At 37.1% G+C, this 17416-nt stretch overlaps 1 protein-coding gene across 2 annotated transcripts in view; it reads right to left on the minus strand.

Annotated features, from left to right (window-relative positions):
* Nucleotides 1–16915, minus strand: part of LOC107552257 (tumor protein p63-regulated gene 1-like protein) — a 35181-nt gene extending 18266 nt beyond the window's left edge. The window contains exons 1-4 of one of the 2 annotated variants that reach the window (XM_016234114.1): nt 16857–16915; nt 15863–16108; nt 14092–14183; nt 8886–9062 (exon numbers count right to left, since the gene is read on the minus strand). In XM_016234114.1, coding sequence (XP_016089600.1) covers nt 8886–9062; nt 14092–14183; nt 15863–16102 — 509 coding nt within the window. In that variant the 5' untranslated portion in view covers nt 16103–16108; nt 16857–16915. Of the gene's footprint in view, nt 1–8885; nt 9063–14091; nt 14184–15862; nt 16109–16827 lie in introns of both variants that reach the window. The other variant, XM_016234112.1, reaches the window with a different exon arrangement.
* Between the last annotated feature and the right edge of the window lie 501 nt (nt 16916–17416).

A 17416-nucleotide genomic window follows, 5' to 3' on the forward strand; every position in this document is an offset into this window, starting at 1 on the left:
ATATGTCATTATAATCCATAATTATGTCCCCACTGGATGCAACAAATGCCTCATTTATAATGGGTTTTAATGTTTTTGTCTTGTCGCTCCATCACAGTATGGTAAGGGGCGTAACATTTCCGTCACACGCTTGAGGTATTCGGCCAATCACAACGCACTGGATAGCTGGCCAATCAGAGCACACCTCGCTTTTCAGACCGATGAGCTTTGTAAAAATTGACGTATTTCAGAAAGGCGGGGCATAGAGGAGAAACAATAATGTACAGTATGTGGAAAATAATAAACCTTAAACTGCATAAACACATTTCATTACACCAAATACACAAAATAATGTTCTTTTTAGCAACATCATATAACCCCTTTAAGAGTGTACAAAGTTCAGTGTTTAGCCGCAGGAGGTTTTAACTGTCCTTTTTTTGTTTTTCTGAGCTGATAGATACATTCCGCCTGAGGGTTGAAACAACTGATTTCTTTTCTCTCCATTCACTCTCCACTTCACTTTTTCCAACACTCTCCACTTATTTACTAGTTCTCTGCATTTGTCACAAATTATATATTTCAAAGTTATGATGATGAAAAAAGTTTACCTAAAATGGTAACATCTGAATTAACTGGTTTAATTAAACTGGGTTTAAAAAGGTAGAAATAGCTCTTTAAGGTAACAATTGCAAGTTTCCACTTTTTATGTCAAGATATTATATGACAATGTAAGCAATATAAATTATTTTATCAATACATATCTCCTTCTTCAATACAAGACAATTGATTTGATTATGTGCACAGTTGCTTAAAAACCTGCCTGTTGCATTTCCAGGTGTGTCGTACTTTGGCAAAACCAACAGACTTTTAAGCAGGACCAGATCCTGCCAAACACACATACCTTAAAGCTACAGAGAAAGAGGGACTCTTTAGATAGGGAAAAAAAAACATAACTACAGGGCAAGGCTGTGTCTCCAGCTCTCCTGGTGCTGCCTATGTTTACACTAACACTTTCAGACTTTGACAATGGCTGCTGAGGTCTCACTGGCTACACCCTGCTGAATAAACTGTTGTGTTGAGAGAAAAAGAGAGGAAAGGTGATTATGGGGCGGCACAAAGCCTGACTCAGAAATATAAGGCTTAAAATGTGACTGTTTGTTGAGTATATAAGGTTTTTGTATGCTTGCTTAAAAGCATAAAATGTGCTTTGAATGTACATGAGCCACTACTGCAAGTGAGGTACACATGCATACATTGTTTGTGGGAAAGCAGTTGTGTGTTTTATTCTGTGTGTATGTGTGTGTGAGTTGATTCCAGATGATTCCAGAGGTAAGCTATCAGTACATGAGGGCCAGTTGAGACAGGCAGAGGGCTGGGCCGCAGCAGCCAGCGGGCTGGGACATTCACTGTTTATGGTACAGGCTTGAGCTTTCACTGATCATTGCCACGAGTCTCTCTCTCTCTCTCTCTCTCTCTCATACACACATACACAGACTATTTCATTCCATCACTCTACATGATTGAGAAAGATTGAGAAGGGGAGGGAAAGGGAGGGATGAAAAGAAAAGGTGAAAAATGAACGCTAAGATCTGTCATGCATGACACACAAGCTTCCCCCGAGACACGTTACACACTGGAGTGCATTCCTAGAAATAAAGACACACTAAATTTAATGTTTCCTGCTGGCCATAAAATTGGAATAATATTTTGTGCCTGTTTATGTACAGTATTTAAAGGAACATTTTTCAAATATAAAGATGCAATAGAGTCATTTTTTTTTATTTGGTGGCACAAGCTGTTACTCAGTTTTACAATTACAAAAAACAATAGTGGGATAGTGTACACACACACACACACACATATATATATATATATATATATAAAATAAATAAAATATTTTTTTATAGGCTTAAAGGGGGGCATGACCAAAAAAGTTTGAGAACCACTGCAGACAATGTTTAGTGCAGTCCACATTTACATATGTTTATTACAGTGACTTTGAATTACCTAAAGTAGAGTGGTAAAGCAACAGATTTGTTATTATATTTCTGAAATCTACTTTAGTTTGTGTGATTTGTTACTGACTTTCATATTAATGTTTACACCAGGCTTATTTGTCAGTGCTTTATGTAAGTTGCAATCAGGAATAAATCAGCGCTCTCCATATAAAACACACACAATTTAGAGTTATGCTTCTTGACAATGACAAATCATCCCAGAGTCACTCAGGTCCAAACAATGCTGAAACATTAATCTATATGACTGCAGTGGACACAGTCAATACAGAGAATGACCTGACAAGCACTATCATATGTTGACACATAGTTAAGAAATGGTTAACAAATCCCCATGTAAACTTTAGCTAATCCATCCCAGGAAGTCAATCACAATGAATGCTGCAATACAGTTCTTTTGTTTGTGCAGTTTATACCCCACCCAGAGCACTTAATGGAAACAGCTAAGATAGATTGCAAGGTGTAGAAAAACTGCAAAACTAAAAAGCTTAAAGTGATTCAGAAGTTATTTCGGTAGCCTGGTTCTTAATCAGGTAATATTTGCAAGGTGGTTTCGTATTGAGTGCTGTTTGGGGAGGATATGTACTGTTAAGTGGAGGCTGCTCTAAATGTGTGAAATTGCCCCCTCTGCTGACCAAACCCCAAACCTGAATGATTCATAATCAAGTGTTCAGTAATGTTATGTGGTGGATTAGATATTGAACAAAAAACTTTGAAATTCAGCATTTCTTTCTTTTTTTTGAGAAATGTATAATTTTATGACTCATGAAATTGATCAAAGATATTTACTATGTTACAAAAGATTTATATTTCAAATAAATCCTGTTCTTTTCAACTTTCTGTTCATCAAAAGAATCTTGTTTTAAAAAATGATAATGGTTTCCACAAAAATATGTAAATAAATTTTTATTGAGCAAAAAAAATCAGCATATTAGAGTCTGACGCTGAAGACTAGTAATGGCTGCTGAAAATTCAGCTTTGACTTCATAGTAATAAATTACATTTTAAAATATAATAACAGAACACAGTTATTCTCTGTCTTCTCTGTGGCAATATTTGGTTATTGCTTTGCCTCTCCAAGTTTTGTAATGGCAATCTTCTGTGCTTAATTGCAAATTTCATTCTCTATATGCTTTCCTTTGACAGATAGCTGAAAACACTGCCTCCGAGTCTGACACATTTTGATGTTTCATGAACATCCTTTTTACACTTGACTTGTTGAATAAATTTTTTTATAGAAACATTCCTTAAAAATGTCCAAAAAAAAGCACGAGCTGCGGAGAACACATGAGTGATGTGCAGGGTAGATGGGTAATTACCTTGTCTAGACATTCTGGGTCGAAAAGGACATTTTGAAAACACTGCACACTCCTTCATCCAGCCACAGTGAATGAACTCTCTTTGCACCACATTGGGGCTAAGACTCATTCAAAACCACCATAAACCATTCTCCCTGTAGTTAAGGGAAGCTATCAGTATAGCCTACATACATCTGGAGCAAACCCTTACTATAACCCATGATAAAACTTGGACATGGTGTAATCACTGCATTGTTTGGCTGTACAGTAAATACATTTCATTATCAAGCACACTTTTTTTTTTCACGTGTCCTGCGCTGACTGTTGGACAATTCTGTGGAAATCTGCGGAAAGGTTTTAAATATGACAATGTTTTTGACAGAGCTGGAAATACTAGGAATGCACAATATTACAATTCTGGCTGATGCTGATACGCTCACGTGTCCTGCGCTGACTGTTGGACAATTCTGTGGAAATCTGCGGAAAGGTTTTAAATATGACAATGTTTTTGACAGAGCTGGAAGTACTAGGAATGCACAATATTACAATTCTGGCTGATGCTGATACGCCGTTAATTATTTTAATAATATTTATTACAGTTTATACTATTTTGAAAACACACTACAATAGTTTTAATTGCTTCAATTTAATTTAGGCATCACAGCATTATAATAGATATTCATAAAATGGATATTCGTACTGAGATTATGTAGAATTATCATTATGTGGAATTATGCAGTACATGACAGTGCTACAAGATTAGATGACAGTAAAATGTAATGCAAATGTAATCTAAAAAAAAAAACAGGTGGACATAAATATAAAACTGACAGATGTACACTACCATTTAAATGTTTTTTTTTTAATTAATACTTTTATTTCGCAAGGATGCATTAAATTGATCAATAGTGACAGTAAAGATGTTACAAAACAGTCATTAATGCTGTTCTTTTGAATATTCTATTCAACAAAGAATACTGAAAAAAAAATCACAAAAATAGTAAGTAGCACAACTGTTTTTAACGTTGATAATAATAAGAAATGATTCATAATCACCAAATCAGCATTAGAGTGGTTTCTGAGGAATCATATAACACTGAATTTTAGCTTTTCAATCAAAGTAATTAATTATAATTTTAAAATATATTAATACAGAAAACTGTTGTTTTAAATTGCAATAATATTTCACAGTATTACTTGAGCATAAGAATCATCTTTCAAAACCATAAAATAAATCAGACTCAAAACTTTTGAATGGTAGTGTATCTAATCTTAACTGAAACTGATAAATGAACTAAAAAAACTTACATTAGTACTGATATGGTGCCAATATGTTCCAGAACTAAACTTGAAGTAGCTGAAAATGTGGATGCCTTCAGAAGACCCCTGCACTTTTTGTTGGGGTCCTGTTCACACTGTCTGGGATATTTTAATAATATTCAGCTGATACATTGCATTGAACCGGTGTCAACTTCTGATAGCTCAAAGAAACAAAACAAACAAAGACTAAAATCTGCACACTCAGTTTCCTTATAGAATGCACAAATGCCTGCAATTATAACACTGGAGCATTGCAATTCATTTTTTTACTGTAGTATTCTACTATCCTGTATTCTACTGTCCCACTACTGCAAGTGAGGTTCTGAACAAAAAAACATATCAGGTGTCATCTGAGGTGACTAACCATAAAAGTATGAAGGGCTCATCATCTGCAGTGATTACAGTCAATGAGACAAAAGAAATGACAGCCTGGAGATCAATAAGAATAATATTTAAGTGGTGTTGTGAGTTAAAAAGGACAACAAATGCAGAAAACTGCATGCGTGCACATTCATTTAAAAGAGAGAAGTGCAGACAGTTTGAGCATGAGATTGAGAGAGAGACAAGAAAAAATGATGAGGGAGATCGAAAGAAATTATTAAGCAAAAGAGGGAAGGAGAAAGAAAAAGAGTGGCTTTAAAGCTTGCTTTTTCCCTCCAGCACTCTAGGGTGGTTTTCAGTGGCATTTTATTTATAATTGAATGTAATGTGGGGCGATAAATTCAGCTTAATATGGCCTGCCTCTCCTAAGCACTTCACGCCGCATTACGTTTTATTCATCAAATTAGTTTTACTTGGGTTGGTGTCCCCTGAGCCAGCTTTAAAAGGCTTAGATGAAAGGACTACATTAATTTCTACCACTAATCGGTTACACAAGAGCTGTACTGACAGTTCTCCCCTCCCTCCCTGTGTCATAAAGTCCTCCTTACATCCCATTTCCATTCACATAATCCCTCCACACAAAAATTAAGAGAAGAAAAGAGACTCTGGCCTCCTTCCCCTCTGATACCATTTGTTAAATCCTGCTGCATTGTGGGTATTATCACCCTGTAAAAACTGCTAATACGGTTAGGAAAAATAACTCATAGTCTCAGATTTTCCTCAGTTGTCTGTTTAAGGTTTTAAGCAGCACATTGAGGATGGAGAAAAGTACAGGAATGAATGAGAGTCCAAAGCCATTGGCTAAAATATTCCCAAACATACAAAATACGTTATTGTGAGAAAATTATAGGTTACTGATCCAAGTTGGAACACCTGGGCACTTCAGAGCCCACTCAAGTTTACAATCCAAAGACAAATTACTCAATCCAATAATTAATTTAGCAAAGAGTACACATCAAGATTGTGGTTTAGAATGGTGACTAGGCCTGTCACGATAACAACTTTTTGTTGTGCGATATATTGCCCCAGAAATAATTGTGATAAGCGATATTATTGTCATTTTAAAGACCATTTTATATCACTGAATATATAATCATAATGTAACAGCATAATAATGCAAGAAGGCCTACACACTTCCAAATGACAACAAACTTTTAATTTTTACGAATATTTAGATCATGGAAATTAAGTATCAAAATATTAGATACCTTAAAAAACTTGAATAAATAGTAGATACACTTTTTCTAACAAAAAGTGCAAAGTAGCAAGCAGAAAAAAAGAAAAATGCACATATTTTTCCATCTACAGATTTTCCCGGACATTCTTTTCTCTGTAAATTAAGGGTGCACTGTATTGCTGAAAAACACAATCACTACTTAGCAGTCAGATGTCTGTATGCACAAAAGCACAGATCCCTAAAACAAGATCATATCTGCAGATGAAACTTTTTTTGTAGAAGCATTTTTTAAATTTGAACTAGCAACTCATGACTACACCATGTTATGTACGAGAAGCTGCAGGCACAAGTGGAATGTACAAAACATGGTGACATACATTTTTAAGTAAATATAATGGGCAATATATTGCGTCACCAAAAATTATGGAGGTCATGCACATATATTGCACTATAAGTTGATATATTGATTATTGCGACAGGCCTAATGGTGACACTTCTTATCCAACACCTTCCTTAGATCCGCTCTCTTCCTCTTAGCTCTTGCCCACCTCTGTGCCCGACTCCTAGAGGACTCCTAGAGGAAGGAGGGCCCCGAGTAGCCACGCGACTCTACTGATCCAGCCTATGATCCTAAGATCGAGATGGACCAGCCCCCTCATAGGTTTTAGGAGGAAGACTTGGGATGGCGGGGAATAAACTTGCTGAAGGCGGACTGCACCTTTGCCTCCCTGAACTTCTCGACCACAGCCTCAATGGAAGTGCCAAAAAGACCAGAAGGTGAAAGCGGAGAATCAAGAAGAAAGGCTTTCTCCTTCCTCCCGATGTCCGCAAGATTTAACCACAAATGCCTCTCCATAGCCACCATTGCTGCCAGTGCACACCCAATGGCAGCAGCAGTCTGTTAAGTCTGTGGTGCGGCGCAGTTGCTCAACTGCCTCAGGGGGACAAACCCTTGCCCTCATCTAGATCTCTAAGCAAGTCAGCTTGGTAAGCTTGTAAAACAGCCATTGCGTGCAATTCTCTTTCAGCTTGACCTCATGCTGCCACATTTGCCCTGCCATTCAGATGCAATGTGGTCTGAAGAGTTCTTGATGTCAGAGCAGGAGTCTTTAAAGAAGAAGACTCACCCTCGGAGAGCTTGTGAGCATCTCCTCTTCAGGGGGCATCTTCGCATAACCGTGCTCAGCCACATCCTCAACATAATCCACATGCTGAAAAAGATGCAGCCGAACAAAATATGGTCTGTCCCATGATCTCACTAACTCCGTGTGGAGTTCAGGAAGGAAGGGGAGACTCCTGGGGGAGGGGAGGTCATGGCCGGCCAGAAAGTGCTTGTCTAATCTGCCAGGGGCAGGCTTCTGGCTTTTGCATGACCAGACTAAAACAATCCTCTTAGTGGTGCACGCCATTATCTCCAGAATTGCCCCGCATGAGGGGCTGAAGTTAGGTTGGGAAGATTCAGTGCTCACACTTTCATCGCCAATTACATCCATGTCCTCACTCTCACTAGATGAGCCCAATATAGCGCTATCTGTGGTATCAGTTGATTCAAGAAAAAGAGTACCTGGATCACGCCGAGCACTCGAGTTCTTTTGAAAAGTCCATATCCTTCTCAAACTTTTCTGCAAGCTCGATCTCCAAACCCCACAATATGAGTCTTTGCCGTGCTTCGGCAGCAGCAGGACCCGAACCGCAAGACGCAAACGCTTGTCCCTCAAACGTGAACGGAGCTTTCTCATTGAGAATTCTTTTCACAATGAGGGCATTCAGAGCCCTTAGGCAATGAGCGTGCGTGCTCCTCACAAAGACACATAACGCAGAGATCATGATTGTTCTCAGGTGTCAGAAACCTACAACGCTCACTTGCCTTGGTTTTATGCATAAAGTCTTCACATGCTATTAGTGAAAGTGAAAGTGAAAGTGATGTGATGTGTGGCCAAGTATGGTGTCCCATACTCTGAATTTCTAAACACTTTTAACCCATCCAAGTGCACACACACAGCAGTGAGTAGTGAACAAACACACACACCCGGTGCAGTGGGCAGCCATTTTTGCTGCGGCACCCAGGGAGCAGGTTCGGTGCCTTGCTCAAGGGTCTCACCTCAGTCGTAGAACTGAGGGTGGAAGAGAGCACTGGTCATTCACTCCCCCCACCTACAATCCCTGCCGGTACCAAGACTCGAACCTGCGACCTTTGGGTTACAAGTCCGACTCTCTGACCATTAGCCCACGACTAAATTTTTAAGAGCACTAAGAAGTTAAGGTAACACTGGCTTCTTCCTGTGTTTACATACGGTTATCACAAACACAATGTACTGAAGCAGAACACAAGTCTATCTCTCATTCTCGACAAGCCCTGCCAAGCTGTCATCTATAAGAGCACATCTCTTTCCTCTTATCATGCAATTAAGCATGCCATGCAAAAAATTGGCATTATGCCAGTGTGAAAGATATTTCTCAGAAAAATAAGTTCTGAGAGTTCTTGAATGTACGAGGCTTCGTTACACATGGCAAAAATCAGTGAAGCGTTGACAATTTGTTGTGCTTGTGTTTTTGGTTATGTTGTTCACAGTTGAGCAAACAATGTGAATATCAGATGTGTGCGTAAAAGATGAGGAAACACTGGCAAATTAAGACTTTTTTGTTGCATTAGTGAGATGTGGCCTTTTCAACAATGAATGAAGTGATGCTGATGAGAGAAAGGTTGCTACTCACTTCAGGAGGGTACGTGGTGGAAAGCAGAAGGTACCATGGAAGATGCGGTCGATGAAGTTGAGTGAAATCTTCTGAATCTGCTCACAGTTAAGCATGACAAAGTCATATTTGCAGATGAGGAGGGTGTTCTCTGTGATGAGCACCAAACGCTCTTTCTCATTGTTCCAATGATCAATCCTACACAAACAGGAAAATGGAGAGAGTATTAAAAATATATATATTACTTGTAAAGATGCACAATATTAAAATTCTGGCCAATGTCAGAGTCATAGCCTTGTGTTGCCATAGTTTGAGTCCTGGCTTGCAGTCCTTTCCTGATTTTATCCCCCTCCTTTATTGCTTCCTGTCTCTAGTTCAATCTTATAAAAAGCAAAAAACTGATAAATGACCAACATTAGACTATTTATAAAACATAAATTAATAAAAAAATACACTGAATACATTTCTAAATAAATTAAACAACTGAAATGCAGTTGTCTTAAATGCTACAAGTGGATTGCAATTGCAACATTATAATGTACAGTATGAAAAAATTATTTTCATTTTAAGATTTGAGGATTAACCAGTGTTTGGAAGGTTACTTTGGAAATGTAATAGGTAACAGATTACAAGTTACAAGTTACCCTATTTAAAATGTAATAGTAGTGAAACTTTTTCAATTACTTTATTAAAGTAATCATTACTTTTGATTACTTTTCTAAATTTCTAATGAATGTTTATTTGCAACTGTTAATCATTTTCAAACATTTACACCATGCAGGGTTAACCTTACAGTAGTGCACAACACTGTCAGATTTTCAAAATTCTTCATCACTTGAATTAAGATAATCAAATTTGAACACATCCACCACAAAATCAGACTTTAGTACCGCCTTTTACTCTGAGATTGATCTAAAGTTCAATGCAGATTTACAATCATAAGAAATAGTTTACTGATACTGTTTTTGAAACCAAATCTTTGCATAACTACAGGAAACTGCATCTATCAATGGTTTGGGAAAAAAAAGTTAATTAAAAAATAATAATAAATAAAAGCATATACTTCAACTCAAATACGGTTATCTAATAAGCATGTGTCCTATTCTGTGTACTAAACTCCTGAAACATTGGTGGCTTTTTGAAACATTGGTGTCTCTTTGTATATGATATGACGATAATTTTCTCAAAATAAGTAAAATGCTCATGAAGTGACTCAGAGCTGTTCTAGAGATTATGTTTATGTGTTCATGTACTCATATATTGAGGCGGCAGAGGCTGCAAACACCGCAAGCTTCAGTAGACCTATGTGTAATAAATGAAACCACATGTCTGCGCCATTAATTTCTACGAGGGGCAGACTTGGAAAATAATTTCAGGCCGGGAAATCTCACACTCATACACCCACAACAAATTCTGAAACATGGACACCCCTATTTTTTGTATGGACCTCACATAAAAAAAAGGTTTAAATCCTTAGGTTGGGGACATGCAAAATAATTAAAGGCGCCGTGCTGGTCGCTCAGGAAATACATCAACTTCGCGCTGTGGATTGCCGGATCGGCTTTCACCGTGGATGAAGCGGAGTCCAGCCCGGGGTCGTCACATGTGGTTGCCGCAAGCCCGCCGGCTGCCGCTCACTCTAGCCGCCGTGTGTGATGCTGTGTGTTTTGTTGTGAAAGCGAAACTACTTTGTTTGGTCTTCCAAAAGAGGACGATATCGCTTCGTCATGCCTGGAGCTGATCCATGCTGGTCGCTGAGGAAATACATCAACTTCGCGCTGTGGATCGCCTTTCACCGTGGACGAAGCGGAGTCCATTCCGGGATCGTCACATGTGGTTGCCGCAAGCCCGCCGCCCACTCCTTCGTTCTCAAGCCTGCCAGCATCCGCTCACTCAAGCCCATCATGTGTGACACTGTGTGTTTCGTTGTGAAATCGAAACTACTTTGTTTGGCCTTCCAAAAGTGGACACGACTAGAAATCAGTGGTTAAGTTGTATTTACAACACTGTTCCAGAACAGTTCAACCGAAATATTCAGATGTGTGCAGCGCTTTTTATGGAGGACTGTTTCCTGATCCTGGGAGAGTAGATGACAATAATTGTTTGTCATTTCTCTGATCACAAATGCAGACATGGTTTTATGTTTACGCGGCGCGATGCAACGCAACGCATAAAAAGACAGTATAAATCATTATAATCTGTAATTATGTCCCCACTGGATGCAACAAATGCCTCGTTTATGTTTTAATGTTTTTGTCTCATCGCGCCGGGACACGGCATCACACTCACAGTATGGTAAGGGGCGTAACATTTCTGTCACACGCTTGAGGTATTCGGCCAATCACAACGCACTGGATAGCTGGCCAATCAGAGCACACCTCGCTTTTCAGACCGATGAGCTTTGTAAAAATCGACGTGTTTCAGAAAGGCGGGGCATAGAGGAGAAACAATAATGTACAGTATGTGGAAAATGTGTTTTTTGAACCTTAAACCGCATAAACACATTTCATTACACCAAATACACAAATAATGTTCTTTTTAGCAACATCATATCTGGAAAATCTGTACGTGGATGTGTGTAAATATTCAAATGTAATTCCGTTTGTAATCGTTAACATTTTCATAAGTAACTAATTTAATTACACATTTTTTCTTAGTAACTGTAACTGATTACAGTTACATTTATTTTGTAATTAAATTACGTAACGCCGTTACATGTAACTAGTTACTCCCCAACATTGGGATTAACAATGTTATTAAATTATTCATATTTTTAAAGATTAACATAATCACATAACAGTAAAGGTACTCTAAATGTATAAATTTATATATCCCATATTGATGACAACTATAAACAAAACAAAACAAAAATCTCAACTGATATGATACAGATATATTGTTAATCCCTAATTACTCTGGTGTTGGAGTATTTAAGAATTCTATTAAATCTTCATTTTGTAAAGTAATTATTTAACGGTGCTGTATACAATTTTTTTTATGGAATGACTCTCATAATATCTGTCTGAACTAGATGTTCTCGACAACTATAAACAAAACAAAACAAAAATCTCAACTGATATGATACAGATATATTGTTAATCCCTAATTACTCTGGTGTTGGAGTATTTAAGAATTCTATTAAATCATTCAACCATTCATTTTGTAAAGTAATTATTTAACGGTGCTGTATACAATTTTTTTTATGGAATGACTCTCATAATATCTGTCTGAACTAGATGTTCTGAAATATCACCTGGTAGTTGAAGCGGATCAATCACTTAAGCACCATATTCAACTTCATAAGCAGTTGTCAGTTTGTCATGCAAGAATTCTGCTACTGCTGCTTTTGACTACTTTGACAACACTCAGGTGACATGCTGCTGCACTCCTGCTTCACAATGAAATATGTCTCAGTGGTACAATGGTATTTTTGTGGTCTGGCAGGAGTTCCAGAGTGGCTAATATTGTTTACAGCATCTTTCATTAACATGAGTTTAATTCTCTGGAACATGTTAGCAAGGGTCCCCTACTGGGCCCGACTGCAGACCTCTGCTGTGGTGCATACAGTACATCAATGTAACTACACTGGCCTACATTCCCACAAATCTATCGCTCACAATTCTTCCACAGCTTTGATCAAGCACAGTAGGATTCTAAAACAAGTTGTTGGACATATGTTAATTCACAGTTTGACAGATTAGTTTGGCACATGTAGACAAATGAATCTTGCCTCAGTATTGTTTCTATTCCAGTTATTCTAAATGGCAACTTAGAGCAGGCTTTTTCTGGTCAAGTATGTTGATTCTCTTGTGAGGGACCCCCTGTCTAAAATGTTCAAATTAATGATTTGTAGTTAAATTGTCATATTTAAAGCAATTATTTAAATATTATGTGGAAAATTTTTATTTTGTACTAAATTGTGTATCAGTTTATCTTTTTTCTACCCAATATTAGAGTACAGTTAAAGTACAAAAGTACATTTTTAATTATAATGTATTTAATGATGAACAATTTAATATTAAGTGTAAATAGTAATCCAATGAGAAGACTGTCTTTAACGAAAAACTCATGGATACAACAAAAGCAAGCATTCTTTAATTTATAGGCCAAGTAAGAAGAGATAAACCTATTTCTTTATTTATTTTTATGAAAATGTACACAAATGTATATTTTCTCTCTAAATTTTCACAGGCCCCCTATCATGGGCCAGATCCCAGTTTGAAAACTCCTGGCTCAGGGAATCTTTTGAAACCTTAAATAATCTATGCATAGAGCATTTTATACATTTCAAAGACTAATCTATTGCAAATCAACAAAACAATCAAAAGCTAGCTGCATTGCCTGTAAATTATCTGCTGAGTTATTGTGAGTTCTTCTGCAAAATACGTCTATAATCGTGTGGGTCTCAATTATATAGGCCCACATATTCTAAAAGCTTCAAAATGTCAAAAATTGCCTTTGCAAAATATGCAAGCCTACATTTTTAGATCCCAGATATTATGTTCAGATAAAAATATGTGTTTGTTTTTCAAAATACCAACGCTCATATCATTTGTCAGTGCTTTCACCTCAACTGGCCAATGAGAAGTTCATGTATGGAGAGCTTCTGCGCATTTCTCCTCACATCAGATTTGGACATTGACGGAAGCGGCACATGGGAATCTTAGTGCAACACAGGGCATCCTGGTGTTTAATTTAGGTAATTTTTACTTGTTGAGAAACTTATGACTAGGCAAATGTTTTAATTAAAACTTTTACATGGTACAGTAGATTTTTGTAAGAACATATTCTACATTGATTTTAAATTATGCACATAATGTGAGGACACACACAGGGCAAGATAATGCATTTAAAGTATATTAATTATCATATAGCAAGGCCTTTAAACTGTTTCCTGTAAGCCTGCTCGGAGACAGATAGAAGTTGACATCTGCCAGCACATTTAGCAAAATGTCTTCTAGCAGCTCCATTCTGCTGCCTGTTTATTTAGTTTTAATTATTTCCTGCACATTTTACTTATTTACAGAACACTGAGTGAGATAATGGATTGCGTCCCGTAGTGAGTGCTTATGTGACAAAAGTCCTGAATGAGATTTGCTTACTCCATGTGAATGTTGCACATTTGCAGAACAGTCTACGCATAGTTATTTTAAAAGTACTCTTAACTCTGCACTCTTAACTAAGAAAACAACAATAACAACAACAACAACAACAAAAAAACACTTACTCAGCCATGAGCCAGACACTCTGGACTGCACCATCTTCTGTGGGATTTACCAGAGATTTAACATCCTCAATACCATGGCTCAATGTTCCAGGCTAAAATGTCAAAACACAACAATTCATCTTCATTAAGCATCTGTGCATTTAGTGCAGGTGGGAATAGACCCCTCTAGGGGGTGCTGTAGAGCAAAATGCTAGATCATCTATTTATTTTACGGAATATTAAAAATATTTCCAGAAACTAAACTTGTTCGGTGTTCCTTAAAGCTACTCTATGTAACATTTGGCCCTTTACTAGTTAAACCATAAAACTACAAGTTACTTGTGGAGAAACATGTTTTCGTAATTATGTGAGTTGTGCTTCAGCTTCGCTATTCTGTACAGATGAATCTGATAGCTTGAGGCACACTGCTATGCCCAGCTTTGGCAACACTGACATTAGTCATAACAAATGCTATTCATTTCAGATAACGATGGAAACTAAACTTGGCAAGGGCAAGGCAAATAGACCAAAGTAGTAACTGGTTTAGAGATTGGTACTATTACCAACATAAATATTGTTTTGTGAACCTAGTCAATGCACAGAAAATGTTATACATTGCAAACTATGTTGATTCATGTTTTATTACAGGTAAAATGTTTGTGTTTTATTTTTAAACATGGTTTGAAAGATGGTTATATGCTTTACTTGCTCAGTATATTAACAAAAAATGTATAGTGTAGCTCAAGTCACAGTGATTTGTAAAATTATATTATATAAACGTCTTTTATGCTGAAGCCATATAACTGTTCACATTTTTTCAGTAAATCACTGGAGAATTGGACAATGTCACGCTTCTTTCTTTCAGTGTTTGTATAGTAAAAATTCCTTTCAAAAGGGTGTCTTTGAAACTGACCAAATATTAGATAATATATATCTATATAATGTTCTTGTTCATGTAAACATGGTTGTAGTGGTCCATATGAGAGAAGCTTTGAAAAAGATTAAAACTATAATGGCAAACCTATGTGCTTTCAATTTAAATTAATTAATGCCAGAAGTCTACCATACAGTTTCTACATATTACAGATTGTCACGCATATTTTCTTTTTTCTTTCATCGGTCAGTTTAACTGATTTGATTCTAACTAGTAATTAATTATAGTGTTGTGCCACACCTGATTCTAACTATTAATTAGCTATAGTGTTGTGCCACACCAGAAACACAGAGCCAGAGATGCTATTGATTACAATACAAGTAATAATACATTATACTGTCATAAAAATGCAATTGTATTGCAAGTGCGAACAATGGTTGCAAGTGTTGGTTGCAAATGCAAGTGTATACAATAGTTTTAAGGCATGAGTGATCCCGTTTCACCACTTCCACAAAGCAAAATTTGGTCTTTGAGCTGGCCAACAAACACTATTTGCTAATCAAATGACCTCAAGTAGACTGAGGAAACAAAAAACAGGAAAACAGCCTTTGGTGATCTCTTCAGGTGAAGAATATATGTTTAACTTAATATTGGCAGACAACAGACAGCAGTGGACAATTAGAGAGTATTATGAATGTCATTGTTTGCTTAATAGGTGATTGAGGATATTCATATTTACAAAAGGTGTTGTCAGCAGCACTATATTGTACCACAGAGCAACCATGGCTTGTTTGCACCAACATACAAAAGAAATGTAGATAATGTGTCAGAAATGATTATTAACACAGTGGAACACCAAATTTGTGGTCAACCCAGAAAACTGAGATTTCAATGAGACTTGAAAAAGTAAGACATTACCCTGAGGACAAAAAATCTCTTCAATTTAAACTGTTCCACAGATGATGTCCATTTAGCTTTGACTTCTGAAGTATTTGTAGAGGGCGTGGTTTCCACTTTGGCCTCAGCAGTTGGTGTGCTGGGTTTATCGGTTTCTGTTTCACTAGGAGATTCTTGAGGATTGATTTCTGGTTCCGGAGACGTTTCAGTTTGCTGCTCCAAGTCCACCGACTTGAATGTCTCTTCATCTTTCTCTGACATAGTGACCTAAAAGATTAGATCATTTGCAAAGCTTTCAGTGAAATTACGCAGTCATTGAAAACACCCATAATGCATAAACAATAAATTAAAAGAAAATGTTTTTTTAAAAAGCGTCGTAAACTAAAAAAAAGAAGAAGAAAAAAACTTTCTGCACTAATCAGCAGCACGACACTGCTGAAGACTAGTCCGATTCCCAAACAATGAATCTTTTAAACCGGTTCTTTTAAGTGAATAAACGTGCGACAAATGTAGTCCAATATCTGAACAAATGATTCTTATGAGCCAATTCTTTTTAATGAATCAAAACACTTATGAATCAGTTGGTGAGGTTTGACTCTGAACCTAGAACTGTGAATCCAAGAACTGTGCGATGCTGTCATGCTGGGAAACATCATTAAAATGTTCAGGTAAAGTTACACAAAACACTTTTACATTTATTTCGGATTTGTTAGCTAGGCCTATGTTCGGTTGCAGTGATCTCATCGTTTGGCAACAGGCTGCTGATGACAATAAATGCCATTAAAAGTTATATTTTTGTCCTCAATAGTACTAAAAAAATCGTTATTATATATGTCAAGAGGATTTGCAATCAAACCCAGTGATGCTAACCAGTAACAATTTCCATCCCTAGCAACAATAAAATATTTTTTATATATTTTAAACTGCTTTAGATGCTATAATAGTTAAACGTATTATAAAATGTGGGGATGAAATGTATATCTTACCGCTGGCTGCAAGAATTAAATCAACCTGCTATGTCTTTTACTAGACGGTTTGACTCGGCGTCAGGTGCACCAGTACCTATTTCCTGCTTCCGTGTTATTCCGTGATATGAACACAGGGGCGTTGAACAGAAAACGAAACCCATCTAATATGACCACAGCAAAAGAGTATAGAAGCTTCTATACTCTTTGACCACAGCAACGGCCTCGTGTGTAGGCTATAGGAATTGCGTGTTGTTCCAACCACAAGTAACAAGATTTTTATGTAGAACAAATTAGTTCGTCAATCTCTTAATCTTAATATCTAATTCTGGTCACCTTAACCAATCAGACTGTGGGAATTCTTTACTTTCCCATGTTTAATAATTCAACTAGCCACCCACATTTCTCCAGCTACACAATGAGGCATAACGGGCAACTGTATTTTTCTCGACAGCATTTGCGATTTTACACTTACGCCTAATCTTCTGGCAGAAATGGACATGGGAACAATTTGTCCCTCATGCTTTTCCACACATACAGCAGCTTACTCCTGTTTTGTTCCACCTTAGACACGTCCTCCCAAAAATACCAATTCAAGCAGCCGATCGAA

The sequence above is a fragment of the Sinocyclocheilus grahami genome, unplaced genomic scaffold (genome assembly GCF_001515645.1).
Source record: "Sinocyclocheilus grahami isolate Dianchi unplaced genomic scaffold, SAMN03320097.WGS_v1.1 scaffold444.1, whole genome shotgun sequence".
In the NCBI taxonomy this organism is placed as follows: Eukaryota; Metazoa; Chordata; class Actinopteri; order Cypriniformes; family Cyprinidae; genus Sinocyclocheilus; species Sinocyclocheilus grahami.